Source organism: Oreochromis niloticus, linkage group LG7 (assembly GCF_001858045.2).
Source record: "Oreochromis niloticus isolate F11D_XX linkage group LG7, O_niloticus_UMD_NMBU, whole genome shotgun sequence".
NCBI lineage: Eukaryota > Metazoa > Chordata > Actinopteri > Cichliformes > Cichlidae > Oreochromis > Oreochromis niloticus.
The window spans coordinates 26,282,333-26,299,295 of record NC_031972.2 but is presented as its reverse complement, the minus strand read 5'-3'; the positions used below and the strand labels follow the sequence as shown (position 1 = coordinate 26,299,295).

At 40.2% G+C, this 16,963-nt stretch overlaps 1 protein-coding gene across 4 annotated transcripts in view; it reads right to left on the bottom strand.

Moving 5' to 3' along the window:
- Positions 1–16,963, bottom strand: part of LOC100711105 (ankyrin-1) — an 80,259-nt gene that overhangs the window by 19,115 nt on the left and 44,181 nt on the right. For 3 of the 4 annotated variants that reach the window (XM_025909339.1, XM_025909342.1, XM_025909341.1), the window contains exons 8-32: positions 16,741–16,839; positions 16,527–16,625; positions 15,534–15,731; positions 15,054–15,152; positions 14,707–14,805; positions 14,213–14,311; positions 13,766–13,963; positions 13,388–13,486; positions 13,059–13,157; positions 12,629–12,826; positions 12,374–12,472; positions 12,083–12,181; positions 11,889–11,987; positions 10,144–10,236; positions 9,924–9,996; positions 9,722–9,742; positions 8,246–8,369; positions 7,952–8,015; positions 7,317–7,429; positions 6,027–6,251; positions 5,108–5,262; positions 4,626–4,837; positions 3,157–3,361; positions 2,116–2,212; positions 1,761–1,989 (exon numbers count right to left, since the gene is read on the bottom strand). In XM_025909339.1, the coding sequence (XP_025765124.1) occupies positions 1,761–1,989; positions 2,116–2,212; positions 3,157–3,361; positions 4,626–4,837; positions 5,108–5,262; positions 6,027–6,251; positions 7,317–7,429; positions 7,952–8,015; positions 8,246–8,369; positions 9,722–9,742; positions 9,924–9,996; positions 10,144–10,236; positions 11,889–11,987; positions 12,083–12,181; positions 12,374–12,472; positions 12,629–12,826; positions 13,059–13,157; positions 13,388–13,486; positions 13,766–13,963; positions 14,213–14,311; positions 14,707–14,805; positions 15,054–15,152; positions 15,534–15,731; positions 16,527–16,625; positions 16,741–16,839 (3,195 nt within the window). The remainder of the gene's footprint in view (positions 1–1,760; positions 1,990–2,115; positions 2,213–3,156; positions 3,362–4,625; positions 4,838–5,107; positions 5,263–6,026; positions 6,252–7,316; positions 7,430–7,951; positions 8,016–8,245; positions 8,370–9,721; positions 9,743–9,923; positions 9,997–10,143; positions 10,237–11,888; positions 11,988–12,082; positions 12,182–12,373; positions 12,473–12,628; positions 12,827–13,058; positions 13,158–13,387; positions 13,487–13,765; positions 13,964–14,212; positions 14,312–14,706; positions 14,806–15,053; positions 15,153–15,533; positions 15,732–16,526; positions 16,626–16,740; positions 16,840–16,963) is intronic. The other variant, XM_025909340.1, reaches the window with a different exon arrangement.

The following is a 16,963-nucleotide window of genomic DNA, read 5'->3' as shown; positions in this document are numbered from 1 at the left end:
TCACAGGGAATTTATGTAGATTTCTCATGATACAATACGCTATCCCCACAAAACCCAAACAAAAGAATGATCCATAGTCTTTCTAGGTGTAGCAAATGGAATCTATAACAAAAATGGCAAAAACAAGGGCAAGAAGCAGGGCATACCCTGGACAGGTCACAGATCCATCTCAGGGCTAACACACAGAGACAGACACCCATACTTTAGGACAATTCAACACATTCATGTCTTCAGACCGTGGGAGGAAGAACATGCAAACTTTACACCAGGGTTCCCCATCCCCCGGACTCCAGTCCAAATCCGGACCCCGAGAGTGTTTTCCCCCAGACCACAAAGCATTTTCTCTTTTACTGTGTAGCTAGATATTTTATTCCTGCCGGCTGCCATGGCTGACTTTTGAACAGGCGTGATGAGCAGCTATGTGGATTAGTGACTTTCTGGTCCACACTCCTAGCCAGCTGGTGGTGGTATTGCACCACCAACCGCCAAAAAAACACCAAAGAAGAACAACCTATGTGGGCCCTTCAACACGGATTGCTAAGTTACAGCTTGGGAGCTTGCGCTTGCTGACAGTAGAATGATGACTTGGTGGTGCACAGTTGAGTGAGTAAAAGAAGATGGCTTTATCAAAAGCATGTATAGTGGACTATGAAAATCTGACATTTAAAGATGAATGGACAAAATTCGCTCACAGCTGACTAATGAACATTTGCATGCATGGCTAAGAACTACATTGACCCCATTTCACCCAAAGTTTAAAATGCTAGCTGCAAATGTACATGCAAATTTCTCTCACTGAAGTGAGAGCCAGCACTGTTTTGCAGTATGTTTTAAGTTACATTGTGTTGGGTTTGTCAAACATATTTACTGCACGGTTTTAAAGCACTTCTTAATTTTCCTGAATATTGAGGGTTTTTTAAGGTGAATTGTTGGCACCTTAATGTTGTCCCAAAAAGTTTATTCTGTTCATTGGGATGTAGTGTTTTCAGTCATCCAAGTGATTTTTTTAGACTCAGCTGACTGCAGGTTTCCCCCACGTAACAAACAGTACCTTTGCACAGTGACTGAAACTAGCCCACTGAATGAAAAATGCACTGTGAGATCAGTTTCTTGATCATTAAAATGCAAATTGTCATGACCATTGATTAACATCCACTGATCAAAGCCCATTGAGCAAAGACCATTGATCAATGGCCATGAGTACCATTCACAGAGAGTTGGCGAATGGCTGCAATCACAGCGTTGTAAGATGGCAAAAGATGTACCCTTAGGCCCCCTCCTCGATTCAGAGATGGTCTTTCCCGTTTCACATTCTTCTTCAGAAGTTACTTGGATGAGTAACGAAACGTTTCTCCCACTGAAAACGCTACGACCAGATGAACAGAATCAACTTTTTTGATTTGACCTGGATGATTGAGCATGGATCAAGACACCTTAATGTTGGTTTATGTGCAACAGATGTGGTAAAGATTATTGCATAATTTCATTGTTAAACAAAAAACAATTTAAAAAAACAATGTTGGGTAAAGTGTTCGGACCCCAGATTGACTGGATGATCGAGGTAGTGGACCTCCTGCTATTTTAGTTGGGGACCCCTGCTTTACACAGCAAGATTCAAACCCAGGACCTTCTTGCTCTGAGGAAGCAGTGCTAACCATCACACCATGGTGCTGCCACTTTTTATAGAACGTAAAATCAATCACACGTTCAACTGCTCTCCTTAACAAGCTGGCTTTCTGTGGCCTTGCCCCCATGCGCACCTCAATATCTCGACTCCGGGCCACCTCGGTGAAGTTTTCGTGCAGCTCCAGAGTTTTGTCCATCTTGTCATCTGTCATGCAGTAACAACGCAGGCGTCCCTCACGTGCCTCATTCATCTTGGCAAAAATAACAAACTTGGCCATATATGGGACTGCCATTAGCTCCCTGTACAGCAGGTTGGCAAAGGTCACCACCTCTGCCGTACGTGGACAGTCTGCCAGCCAGAATCTGGATATGGCAGGAGAACAGAGAAGGATTGAACAAACCAGCTGGATCTAAATCCAGACCTGTGCAAAAGTGCAGGAAAAAAAAGCTAACTGGGAACATGCTTGCACTGATCGTTACTGAGCTCACCTTGCAGACACATTGGTGGTAAAATTGGCACAGTTGTTGGCGTACATCAGCTTGGTGGTTCCAGTGATGTCCTCCCACTGAGCTGGTGCTGTTCCACCTGCATTGATGTGCAAGAGTGTTGGAAAAACTGTCCCATTATGTTGTCTTAGTTGGACCTTCATCAGTTTTATTTCCTTTCTTTGTTAGTTCTCCCACGTATTATCAATTGTCTAGTGACTCTCTTTTTGAATATATACATCCAGTATCATGGCTTCTCCTTTTTGCATCGTGTATTTTAGCATCCCTTTTCTATTGACTTTGAGGCAGTTTTGTTGGTCATTTTTTCGCTAGTCCCTGTAAAGACTCCCACACACTGCAATCCACACTATATGACATTGATCTGATAAACTTGAGAAATATTTCTAGTCTGCTGCATGAAAATTGAATTGTCTTACAATGATAAAACCAACTGAATCAAGGGTAAGACAGACAGCTGCTGTTTGTTTGCTTCCTGTGTCCTCCTCGGCTCAGCTTTAACAGATGGAGGACATAACTTACACAGAGACATTATTGGAATCTCAATCATTTTGTTAATGTACATGTTTATTTCCGTCTGACAAGATTCTCTGCACGTAATTTTATGCTGCTTTTGCTTTTACTTGATTACCAGTTCACAGGAATCCTAATTTTCTGGCACTATTTGAATTTAACTTGAGTCACAGTTGAGTACTCAGAAAGATCCTTTTATGTTGGTCGTCTTTCTTCAGAGACGGCTCAAACTCACATAATGTAAATACAGTTTAAGTCAGTTTTAAGACTGGTATGGTATTTTTGGACTTTCCTCTCTTGCTGCCATGCTTGTTTTGACAAGTGCATCTCCGTGTATGACCCCCGCTTTGCATATTAAAACAGGAGACTACGGCCTTTTATACTGTGATGTTTGAGTCAGAAGTACACCCACGTGTCGACTGCCATCAATCAATCCTAGGTAGCTCATTTTTGTTACAAGAAAAAACAAAATATAAAATATAAAAAGGCATTACTCTGTAAAGTTATTCCTACCAATGACACTGCAGAGGAGACGCAAGCTGGTGGTATCACCCTCGCCGGCATCACGACGGCTCTCCCTCCACGAAGGTGGTAAAGGAATGCGCAATCCGATTGGACGGTGAAATTTGCGCCGCCGAGGTTCGATGGTAACCACTGGGCTGAAGGTAGCTTGGTTACCAAGCTGCCTGGTCAGCAGTTCATCAGGGATTGGTTGTGCCTGATGTTAAAAGTGGTAATGGCAAAAAAGGACGCTGAGAACATGACGAAAAGACAGGAGAAGGCTGCATACATGGAAAATGTAAAAGAAACTCAAGCACAAATAAAACATAACAGAAGATCCACAAGGATCAACAAACAATTAAACAAAATATTTTAAAAAAGCAAAACAAACCATAAAAGCAAATGTACAATAGGCTAAAACTTCAAACTCCCAACCATACTCACACATGCAACAAATTCATAAACTCAGATCAGTGCATCAGCTCGGTCACTGTGGCTCACAACTTAAAATCAGGGAACTGAGGAGTGACGAATGGCTGGATAAAAAGGAAAACAGACGAGCATAAGGCAAAGCAAAACTCGTGCAATCTCCTTACGTACATAACATTAGTGCCATGACAAAGAACATAAACGATGTACACTCAAGTGACCAAACAATAGAAATGAAGAAGCCATAATCCTACATAATCTTTCTGCTATGGAAAACAAAGCCAAGTGTAGGTGTAGTGTGAAAAGAGATCAGTCAGCATGAGTATGTGCCAAGTTCCCATACGGGTGTCTGCAGAGGTCTGGATGAGTAACAGCCAGTCATACATTTGCCAAAAGCTCCTGTTTGGCAGGGCAGATATTTTTTTCTATATTAACCTATTCTATCAATTAAATTCTTATTGTCAGTGTTTAAAAATTGAGAAAATTTTCTTCCTATTGGTTTGACATCACTGCTTGTTACAGCTCTATTTTTGTGAAGTAGATTTATTGTTTATATTTTTATTGAATAAACCAAAGCAAATTTATCAAGATGAAATGCAAGGCAAGAAAAAATAACTTTTAAAAAATGTACATGATTTACAGTAATACCAATAATAGCTGACGCTACATCACAAAACGCTGAATGAAATATAGATTTACTATTTGATGGGAGATCTCAAATGACAAGTGATGACCTTTCTTCTAGCATCAAGGTTTATAATACTGAAATAAATCAGTCTGCCTCTTCAAGTCTCACGTCAGGTCTCTATGACTGATAGCAAAACTCGAGCATTTTCAGACTCATTGGTCAAACAGACAGAACATCAACTTCATGGCATGAAATCTGTCAATTCTCAGTCTGAAAGCAGCACAAACAGAAAATGAGGCCAGAGGCAAACATGTTGGCACAGTCTTGGTTGTTTTCTCATTCGAACATCTGTTTTTGTGTTGAACACTCAAGCAATTATGAAAGGTGTACGTGTGCAAAGATTCTTTTCAATTCATCTTCTCACCTGCAGTCCCAGCCTCACTCTCTTGGTGACAGCAGTCTCAGGGAAGATAGCCTCAACTTGAGGGACCAGCTTACTGGTCAGCCGACCGCCCTCTGGACCAATGAGATCACTCTCCTGCTGTATACGAGACACTACTGCAAAGTAGAGGGGGAAGTCAGTAGAGATAATTCGACGGATTCTCTTCTTCTCCAGCTCCTCTTGGCTCTCCAAGTCTATATTAAGGTGAAAGAGTGGAGAAAAGCAGAGAAAAGAGATAAAGAGGAAAGAAAAAGAGGGTAATGGTAGGTGTTAGGATAGCTGAAAAATTCAGTCTTAAATGAACACTTTATGGGAATAAAGCCTGTCTGATGCTGTGGAGGCAGCTTCTGTGTTTAAAAAAACCTTCCTATGCTTGTCTTCTGTAACTCCGGGGACATACATCAAGATTAATACAACCCCTCAAGGTTTCCCGGACAGGCGACATCCATTACCATCCCACTAACCTTCATCCATGCCATTCAGAATAGTTTCCAGCACTTCGTCGCCATAGCGATTGCGATGTTCCTTCCAGACCGAGCCGTTCTCACTGCGGAGCACCACAAGCTCTCTGTCTCCTCGTCCCAATGAGGCAAAGTGAGGGATTTCTACTATCACTGGTCTGTGAACGAAATGTCAGAAAAGTTTTTAGAAAAAGGTAGGACAGGTGCATGTTTCATCCTCTTTATCTTCATCTTTTAATGACACTCTATAGATTTTGGGGAACAAAGAAGAGTAACTGCTGTAGTTTTGAAAGTCAAATGTATTTCCCTAATTGCCTGGTGTGGTGCTCATCAGACTGAGGCCTGACCTGTGGTATTATTTTATTTCACAATGTGCCAAAACATTCAAATTGATGACAAGTCTGGACCACAGGGCAGTTGGTTCAGAGCCCAGACTAACATTAACAGTACAAGTTATCAATGCCATTTGCACTAATACACAGCCTTTTGAAGTGCTTGTTTACAGCTTAGAAGATGCAACATGTGTGACTTCTAAAAAGAGTCATGCACTTTGATTGGTCAGACCTGGTCCTCTTTAAATGAGCTTATGTCCAGAGACGACATGTTTATGAAGGCTTTTTATGTTTCTCAGTGCTTGGTTGGAATTTTACATTGTACAATCAAAAATTACCAGTGTTCACGCACAATGGTTTTCAGAAAACATCATGATACATCATCCAAGTATGACTGTGGACCTTTCAGCATTGGTTTTCAACCTAGTCCTTTGTGTACAATACTTTCTATGGATTTTTAAAATATTTTTAAGATATTATGTACCGTAGATGATCCCTATATTCTCTGTAACTTTACATCGCTTTGACTGTAAATGCACAGTCAAATCCTGTCAAATACAGTTAATAAACCAAAGAAAGGTCTGATTTACCCGAGGAACTGCATACTGGATGGCCCCAGGGAGATGATCCGGCTAGCGAGGCCCTCGCCCTCCACTAGTGGAGGAGGCGTGCTCAGTTTCTGGGGTTTAACGAGACGGCAAGTGATGCGCGTCGGTGCAGCGCAGGTTCGGGGAGGGATGATCACTCGTAGGCCATGGTGCCTGCTGCCTCGCATGGAGCCCCCTCGGGCATCCACCATGAAACTCACCAGGAAGCTGAGTTAAACGGTGCCATTAAATTAACAACATGTAAACTTTACTTTATCAAAACACATTTAAACATAAATAAAACAGGACAGAAAGAAAAAAAAACAAAGACTGGACTTTCCTCAGGGAAATCCTCCAGCTGTATGAGATGGGAACAGATTAGTCATGTGCTGTTTGTTCAGCAGTATTTTGAATTGATCTGGTTTGCCTGCTCATGCTTTATGCTATTCATAAAGAAGACATCAATGCACTGTGTAGGCGCTCTTTTCATTTGCTTGTCTGGATATGACAGGGGAGAACGAGTGATCTGCAGCAATGCTCAGCAAGAATGATGTGAAAAGATTTGAAAGAGAGCCCCATTCTGCTTCTCCTGCATTATACCGGTGGCTTAATACAGGTGTCTCTATGTGTGAGGTCACCTTTTCACACTCACAATTTCAAAAGCTGACTCATGGAGCTACAGATAGAGCAAATTATGACTTTGCATAATTAATAAATTAAAGTGTTTATTGCTGGAAAACAGTTCATTTAAATACAAGATATCTGTAAATTTGGATTGTAATCATTGTGATCATCACTGATAATCATTACAACCACCATTTATCTTTTGGTATCATATCTCTATGTAATAACATTAAAACATAAATGGACTGCATTTACCTAGGCCCTTTTTCGTGGTAGTTTACAGAGTACTTTAGATTGTCTATTAGAAAAGGATGCTATTGTCACATAAATTATCACCTCAGTAGACTCTTTCCTGATGAATTAATGGAATCAGTTGCCAGTTTTAAATGTTAGTCACATTAGAGTTTGAACAATTTTGTAAATTATAATCAGGTTAAGAGAAAAATAGATGATAAATATAGTATGCTTCTGACTATCATCATAGGCTTTTAACAAGTCTGCACTATCTGCACTTTTTTTCCTTTTACTTTTTTGTAAAAACCAGAAATTTCACAGTCTGCCAAAACACGTTCTATAATAATAATCCAGCATCGGCGACTGATATTGTTTAACATAAAAGCAATTTTAAAAATGCGGTTTAACGGGCAGAAAAACAATTTAATAACTCACCCAGTGTGAATAGGGCTGGCTACGGGGCTGACATTGTCTGAAGTCTCAGTAGCTGGACTGCTTGGGATAAGAGAATCTTCATCATATTCTTTTGGCAAGGGGACGGGGGTGTGCTGAGGTCAGAGAGGGAGAAAGAAAAATGGAAAACAGTGAGAAATTGAGGCAGTAAAACAGCTATGACTGAAAAGATTAAACCAGAGAAAAGTGGGAGGGAAAGACTGAGATAAGAAGAGAAAGAGGTGATATAAAACATGAAGCGGAGAGAAGACAATATAAAAAGAAGAGGTATGAATAAAAGTCAGAAGCTGGTTTAATAATATAAGTTAGTGATGTTTCCATTTGAATATCTGTCTTCTATAGCCTCCTGAGAGCCTCTTTTTTCACCTTAAAAACTTCATTCTGCACAAGAAAGTGATTGTTAAGCAATGTTAACTTAAATTAATGTAACAACTATGTAACAAATCAACGCCTTCCTATTCAAAGAGGAAGCTTGGTTTGTATACTTATCAGGTCCAAGTAATCCCAAATAGCTAGGAGAAATTAGAAAAGTATTCGAACGAGAGCTCAGGTCTCAGGAGGATAAGATAAAGTAACAAATGCTTACAAAGCCACTCTTAGTCACGAGCTAAGCATACCTGATCCAGCATAACTGTCTCTGGTGACACACAGGGGATCCTGGGAATAGCAGGAGAATACGGACTGTCGAAGAGGAGGTAGGAATAAGGTAAGACAAGAAGCCATGGCTGAATATGACACCGCTGTCAAAATTCTAATAAAATCATATGAGCTCACTCTGCTACTTCTCATAATCTAAGGCAAGGATAAATGAGCTATGTCAGTAATTTAATTGCCAGCTCAAATTTCATTTTCAATTATATCATATTAGGCATTCTTCACATAAAGACTCATCACGCCACACACTGACTTACGTGGTGCCCATGCCGCCCTCAAAGTCTCTGAGCGTCTTCTTTGGGGAGAGAAAGTCATCGTCCTGGTCCTTAAAATCATCAAGCTTCAAATAGCGAGCTCCATCCATCCCCAGCAACTCGTCTCCTGTGGTAAAATTTAAAAGAAATGTTTAGAGAGAAGGTGGAAAATGAACAAAGAGAAAAATAAGTGGTAAGGAACAGGTTGCAAGGAGCACATAAGGAAGTAAGAGAGAAAAGGATGACACCGGGGGGATACGGTGTAAACTTGTTCCAATCTCAATTCAAAGATGTTTTTTAAATTAATGACAAGTTCTCCCAATAAATGTCATTTTATCTCAATACATTTCAACTTGTTTCAAAATGCATTGTATGAGAAATGCTCTCAAAACCTCGAGCTTTCCACTTCAAATTCGAGTAAAGTCAATTTTGATTTAATCCTCAGATGAAATCTTTAATTACTACTCCACCATCCTTCCCATCCCTTCACCAAACCACAGAAAAAAATGGCCACAAAGCAGTTCCAAACATTTTAGTCCAAGCAATGGAGTCAAACCAACATACAACCAGAGCCGATGGAAACCAAAGTAGTGAAAGAAGAGGATTGGTAAGACAGTGAATATCAACACAGTTTAGGACACTGCATGGACAGCAAACTGCAAGGCACCTGGTGACAGCTTTTTTAGTGAGCATGCCCATTAAAGATGAAATCACATGTGGTGATGGTTGTTTCTGTGTAGGAGAAAACACCTTAATTATTAAATAGGAATGATACTAAAATAATAATCATAACAACAACTATAAACCGCTTCACAAGACAGACAGTTTAGCACCCATTCGTATAAGCTGTTCAGGAAAACGAAGCAAAAAAATGTTAAAGAAGAAAAAAGTGAGAAAATTAAACAAGTATAAAAACAAGAAAACACATTGCAAAAGGAAATTTATGAAAAAATGCTTCCAAAACGTGTTGAAAAGATTCGAATTTGGTTTAATTTTGAGATTCTTTACGGCAGACCAATGACTGCATAAACTGAAGCTGTTTGCTGGAAGGTGTCACAGCTTTGCCACAGTGTGTGTTTTATCCGTTTATGGATCAATTACACTGTAAAAGTCAGGTGGAAGAGCAACGCTGCACTGGGAGGGAGCCATTTATCTTTTTAAATACAGAAATACTGGAGTTCTGTCAATGATAGATCCATGACCAGATATGTGCTGGTAAAAGGAAAATGTTGTGACTACATGCTGATGACAAACAGACTTTTTAAAGAAAAAGCAAATCTCTGAACAAGAGGGAGAAAAGGAGAGATCAAAGATAAGACAGAGAAATAGAGGATAACAAACAGGGCTGGAGTCGAGAGTAGAACTGATTAGAAAGACAATTAGTGACACACAGAGAAAATGAGAAAGTGCAACTGCAATGAAGGCACAAGTTCATGAGTCACCGGACCGGACAAGGCAGAGATACAGACACAGTCCTACCTAACGTTAGCTGGGCAACCCCTACAAGACAAATGGAAAAGGGTGTTATAAACAGTCGCACATATACAGTCAAATTCATGCTGGTACTTCGACATGTCAGTGTACTTCCCATGTGCTCGTCTTCTACCAAAATCAGAGCTGAAAGTTAATTATCAAAGCTGCACAGTTGATGCTTTTAACATAATCAAATAAGATAGCCTACCTTCATCCTCTGAAACATCCAAAATCTCATCTACAGTTTCGGGGAAACTCATCCGATGCTTCTCTGTCGTGATCTGTGGAGAACCAGTGTGGCAATTAATTTGCAAGCAGTGAGGGAGCTGAATGTGCTTACGAAAACAGAGTTTGCTCAGTGAACATCTGATCATGGTGCGTCAACATTTCTTCTTCATGTACGGTGTAACTAGGTGAACCATGCTCACCGCAGAAACGGACTCCTCGGTTACCAGCTTGAGCACATCAATGACAGAGATGTAACCCAGCCTCTTAGCAATGCCCAGGGGAGACGTGCCGTTCTACACGGTAACAGATAATTAAAATTACTAAAAACATTTCCACAGATTTTAAGAACTTTATTCTTTCCTGTACAAAACATAAACTCTCGTGAAAAAGAACGATTTTAGAGTCCTGTAAAAAAACAAAAGTAGAAGATCAGAGATTTTGCAGATCTCAAAGCATTCAGGTGTTTGGAGACACAATACCACAATCTTCCCAGGAGTGAACATCCCAACAGATTCTCTACAACGCTCAGAAAGTGCAAAAAACCCAAGAGCTACAGCCCTGATTCTACAGGTCTCTGCTAGCATGTTGACTGTTAAAATCCATGACAGCACAATTAGAAAAATATTCAACAAGTATGGTCTATTTGAAGTGGTTGCCGGGAAGAAGCCTCCTCTCCTTCAAAAGAACATGGCAGTATGGCTGAAGTTTGCCAAGTTGCATCTGAAGAAACCACAAGAGGTTTTTGGACATACAAGGCCAAAGAGGAGATGTTTGGCCATACTGCTCAGCACCATGTTTGGCAAAAACAAATACCTCATGTCATCTGCCAAGCATGCTGGTACTGGATGGGTGATGATTTGGGTTTGTTTTGCGGCTTGGAAACTGGGCGCCTTGCATTCATTGAGTTGACCATGAAATCTGTCACATTTGAGGCCATCTGTCCAAGAGCTAAAGGTTGGCTGGTATACAACAGCATGGGCGAAAAAGAAAAGAATCAAGGTGTCACAGTGGCCCAGTCAAAGTGCAGACCTTAGCCTGATTGTAATGCTGTGATGGGACCATAAGAGATCTGTAGATAAATGAATGCCTGCAAACCTCCATAAACTAATACAATGTTGTAAATTATAAAGTCATACAGCAAATCATTATTTCAAGTTGTTGTGGCTAAAGGTTGTTCTACAAGCTACAAGGTATACTTAGTTTATCATGACTGCATGGAGTCCTGTAAGAAACATTGTTTTTAGAATTACGGTACACATCTACAACATAATGCATTTAGTCAAAATACAGATAACTGTAGTAAATGAAGAATTATGAAGGCAAAAAGTTAACTGATATATCCTACAGGCTGCAATAAACATATACAGAACAGTGTCCACCATAGATATACACATGTCCAAACTTCTAATATATCAAAACTAGTGAATAGAAAGACAAAAAAAAGTTATTTAATTTTGGGGTTTAATTACTAGGTCTTAAACTGCGTCTTTCAGGCCTTTCATAAATTGTGCATGTCAAAATCTTAATTTAAAATCTAACTAGCCAATAAGGGCTGTCAGGTGTATGTATTGATGTAAAAAGAATCAATTTTCTCTGAACAAAGTATCAAAAATTAAAAATAGTGATGTAAAATAAATGGATAGACAAAATAGGATGCACCATCAATTTTAGTTGGGGAGCTCTAGCTCCAGAGTACACCCGGCAACTAAAAAAGTAAAAAATAGTCTTGACAGTGAACATACATACATTGTGCATGTGAAAAAAAGTTTACAGAGAAATATTTAACAGGATAGGAATGTTTATCAGTCAAGAGAGCGATGATCATGATGATGATATGCTGTAATCTGAATCTAATCTACTGATGGCAATTTCTTTATTTATTATCACTTGTTTGTTCCCTCAGAAAAACTGCTGCACAAGGAAGGGTTTAGTAAAAGTTTCTCACCGAGGTAATCTCATTGGGTTGGGCTCCATGCTTCAGCAAGAGTGTGACAATATCTGTGTGGCCCTGCTGGGCTGCCTGGTGCAGAGGGGTGTAGCCCATCTGCAGCAAAAAACGAAAGCGATAAAAAAGTTTTGACGAAAAAGAGAAGAAACTAAATATGATAAAAAAAAGGGGGTGCTGACAAAGAATTTTACCCTAGTCTTGGCGTTCACGTGAGCCTGCTGCTGCAGAAGGAACTTCACCATCTTGATGTTGCCATAATGACAGGCCACATGAAGGGGTGTGTAGCCCATCTGAGCCAAAGAGAGAAAGACAGCAAGCTGTTGTTTAGTTGCTTTAGTGATACCCATTAATTATCAGTCTAAATATCGAGCAAATATGTGGTGAGTCATTTGGTGCACAAGACTGTATAAAGACAAAAGATGCCATCTTTTCAGTTCATCACACATGCTATTTTATGACTATGTGTATTCAGTGGAAATTACACGTGAAGCAGCATAAACAGATGCCCCCTGTTTGACCAAAGTGTCTGCGATGCCCACGTGACCCTCCTGGGCCACAAGATGCAGAGGAGTCAGTCCATTCTACAAAGAACAACCAGAGGAACAAACATCATAGTTTATCTATTGTTTGGACAGTATATTAATCTAATAATTATTTTTAAAAAGCACATATAAAACTACAGGAATTCAACTTTACTCTTTAGAAAATGATCAGTTTGCTCCATTCTAATATTATACCTTGTTTCCAAGATTTACGTTGGCCTGTTTGGAAATGAGCAGAGCCACCATGTCAGGCCGTCCCTCCTGTGAAGCCAGGTGTAGGGGCGTGATGCCTTGGAGGGACTCAGAATTGGGTGATGCCCCATTCTGAAGAAGACAACTGGCCACCTCCATCTGGTTCTGCTTGGCTGCTATGTGAAGGGGAGTGTATCCATTCTGCAGAGAGAAACAAGGACAAACAGACACATAAAAAAGTGGACATTGCTATTCTTCCAGCATAAAACTTAAACGCTGCTGTGAGAGAGCACTTGCAAGTACAAAGTTTGCTATGCAAGTCAATGTATGCTTGAGAATGACTCTAATTTAGCCTGTTTTGTATGACTGTCATGGATTGGCAGGTTATGGCCTGCCTCTAATGTGCACACACACATATGTGTGAACATCTTACTCGGGCAGTGCTGTGTGCAGATCCTCCCTTGCTGACCAGGAGTTTAACAACATCCAGGTTGTTGTGATGGACGGCCACATGAAGGGGTGTCAGACCGTTCTGTTAACCACAAACACACACACATACACACACACACATACGCATGTACATATATATAACCCACAGATGCACACACATACGCAAAAAAACCACACAGAAACATGTATATATGAAACACATACCATGGTAATCAATCAATTAGCTGAAAGTAAAATTATCTCGGGTTGGGGTCAAACTTGCAGAATGAACTGCTCCTCACTGCCTGTCAACAAAAGTACAGACTGGCTCACCTTCCCAGCTGCATTTGGGTTTGCTCCTCTTTCCAGAAGGAGTTCAGCCACATCTACCTTTCCGTATTTGGAGGCCACATGGAGGGGAGTGAAACCTTTCTACTCAAAAGAAGAAGAAGAAAAGACTGAGATGTTTGTCAAAGATTCAGTTGCATCTGTACACCACAATGTTTCTGAATATGGGGTTTTACTATATGTAACTATTTGTGGTTATCTGTGCTTATATTTAGCTGATAAAATTATTTTAACTTAGTATAAGACAGAACAGAATCTAAAAGCTCAAACAGCCTCAATGGTCATCTTTTGCCAAAAGCGGCTCAGTTAGCAATAAAACACGGTCTGCACTAACTGAGCATTTAATCTTGATTCCGATTTTACCTTTGTCATCTTTATTTGCTCCGCTCCAGCATCCAATAATATTCGAATAGTCTGGACATGTCCTTCACGTGCTGCAATGTGTAAAGGTGTGTGACCTGCAGTTGTAGCTGAGTCAGGGCTGGCCTTGTGCTCAAGGAGCAGCTTGACGAGCTCCTTGTGGCCCATACGGGCTGCACAGTGTAAAGGTGTCTGGTCATCCTGGACATAGAGGACAATGAGTTTAGTTCAAGTTGGAAAAAAGATACAGCTGAGCATCGGAAAATTAAACATCACCCCTAATAAAACCTGCCACTGTGTACATGAAACAGCCTTTATGGATTGTTTGTGACAACTTAAAAAGATCAGTGATTGACTGATAATTGTTGCACGATCATTTGTAAGTTTGTTTTGGGTGCTGAATAAGGTACTATTACTAGTAGTACTACTAGTACTACTACTCAGCAATACCTTAGCCTTGGCATCCACTTGTGCTGAGTTCTGGAGCAGGAACTGAGCAACTTCACAGTGTCCTGCTCTGGAGGCCATATGAAGGGGAGTCTCCACTTTCTGATGTAGATAAATACAGGCAGTTACTCAAATGACAAAATAGCACCCCAAATGTGTATATAATGTATATAATGTCAATATATACTGACATTTTCAGTTCATCCATCTGTAACAACTGAACAATGAAAGGTTTCTATATTTATTTGTTTTGAGTTTTAAAACTTTATGATAAAGTTTAAGCACACATATTTTTTAAATTTAGAGTAAATCTTGTTTTAATCCACTATCGTAGTATTAAAGGCCATGGTTCAGATTGGCCTTTTAATTTCAGAAATCCAGTAGTTAATTATTATTTAATATGCATTCCACAAAACAGTTCTCCAAAGGAGTGACTTTATTCCCCTTTCAGTCGGATTCAATTTGTTCTGTTCTGGGATGAGAAAACCAATGCTCACCACATTGGAAGCATTGGGTGAAGCCCCTCTTTGGAGCAGGTTTTTCACTATGTTCAGATGCCCCATGAAAGCTGCTACATGAAGAGGAGTGAGACCAGACTGTGAACAAAAAACAGACAAGAATAGCAAATCAAAACTCATGCATTATAAATAGGCTAAATTACATTTAAGCTCATTAGCCACCTCTGTCTGGCCTATGTGGATCACTATCAATGATGGTGGCAGCGATTTAGAGAGCTGTGATTAGCTCTGTCAAGTACCATACAACACTCAGGGTGAGGGCTTGCACATTGGGATAAGTATTTGTTAATTTTTAGACCCTTTCCCTCGTGGTCACACCATCCTACCTCTGTGACAGCCTCTAAGGAAGCAGAGTGCTTAAGCAGCAGGTCCATAGACCGCATGTGGTTCTTCTTGCAAGCAATATGCAATGGTGTGAAGCCATTCTGCAAACATAAAATATAGTAAAAAACAGCTCAGAAATAAATCACTGTGCTGAAGATTTTTGACATTGCAGTTTAAAAATGGGTTGTACATTTTCAACTCAAAATTACAGAAAAAGTTATTTTTAAACGGTTTAATATAAACATTTTTTTTACTAATTTATAATTTTGCTGAACTGCCAACAACTATAACTCATTTAAGGGCAGAAGACAAAGTAATGTGAGCTGAATTTATGCCAACTTTGAGAAACAGAGAATATCAAATTACTGCAACAGTTAGTTCCTCATTAAAATAAGATCCTAGAAAGTATGAATGCCATAGAGATCACATTCATTGCCTAAAGCTTTCCACAGAAATTATCTCAAAAGAAAACGATTACTCACCAGAGCCCGTGCATTGGCTTTGGCCCCCTTGTCCAGGAGAACTTTGGCCATGCGATGGTGACCGCAGTGGGCTGCTACATGAAGAGGAGTTAAATGGTCTAGTGTGATATCATCAATCTCAGCATTATACTGGAGTAGCTGCCTGACACAGTCCATGTGATCCCCCTGAGCTGCCATGTGGATGGGGGACAGACCGTTCTGTAGGAGAGAACAATACAATAGGGACTCCAGTGATCAACTGTAGGCCACACGGAGGCAGAGCAGGTTGGAGAGTTGTCACTGACTGAGTCATCATGGGATTTTCTTAGTAGCTAAATGTGGAAAAGACCCCACATTAATGAAACATGCAGCCATAGTGATTGCTTCTCCTTCTGTCAGGAATCTCACCCTATTTCTAGTATGCTCATCTGTCACACCAAACTTCTCCTTCACTTCATCCATGAACTTCCTCTGAAGTGTTCCTCTTGTCATCCTGCCTGGCAGCTCTATATTTAACCAATGTCCGACTTTCTCCAATATATCCACTATACCTCCTCTTCACATGCCCAAATCACCTCAGCGTTGCCTCTCTAACTGTGTCTCCAAACTGTTGAACCTGAGTTGTCACTCAAATAGACAAACTTTTGTTATGGACAATGAAAATCTAAGCATCTTCACCTCTGCCACTTCCGTATCTGCCTCCTGTCTTTTTGTCACTTACCACTTTCTCCAAACAAACATCATGGCTGGTCTCACTACCAACTTCAAAACCTTCCCTTTCACTCTTGCTGCTATTCTTCTGTCCACCCTGCTTGCACTCTGTTCTTCACCTCTCTTGTTCACTGTCTGTTACTTTGGATGGTTGACTCCAGGTATTAGAACTCATCTAACTTCACCACCTCTGGTTCTTGCAGCTTGTAGTCCGTCTTGCTTCTAACGACTTTCAGTCCTCTTTTCCACAGAGCATACCTCCATAGATCCGCCATAGTGCAATATTTCATAAAATCCACCTACCTTAGTTTTAGCCTGGATGGGAGCACCGTGTTCTAGCAGGATCTCAATAATGCGAACGTGACCATTCCTAGCTGCACAGTGGAGAGGAGTCAGCTCATCCTACAAAGAGAGAAGTGAAGCAAATTAGACAAGCAATAAACACCATGAAGTGCAGATTAAGAAACTCCAAAATCAGGCTGGGAAATGTAGAAGATGTTAAATTGCAGCATAGTACCTTAGTTTTGGCATCAATCTGTGCTCCTCTGTCCAGCAATAGTCTGACCATCATTACATTGCCCCTCCTAGAGGCTATATGAAGGGGTGTGATGCCATTCTAAATAATCAAAGTTAATAAATCAAGTCAGTTTTATGATTATAGTATAATTTATATCCCCGCTATATTTATATTGAAAGCTTCTGCATGTAGATATATATATAGAAAAGCAAATCGTTCTGTT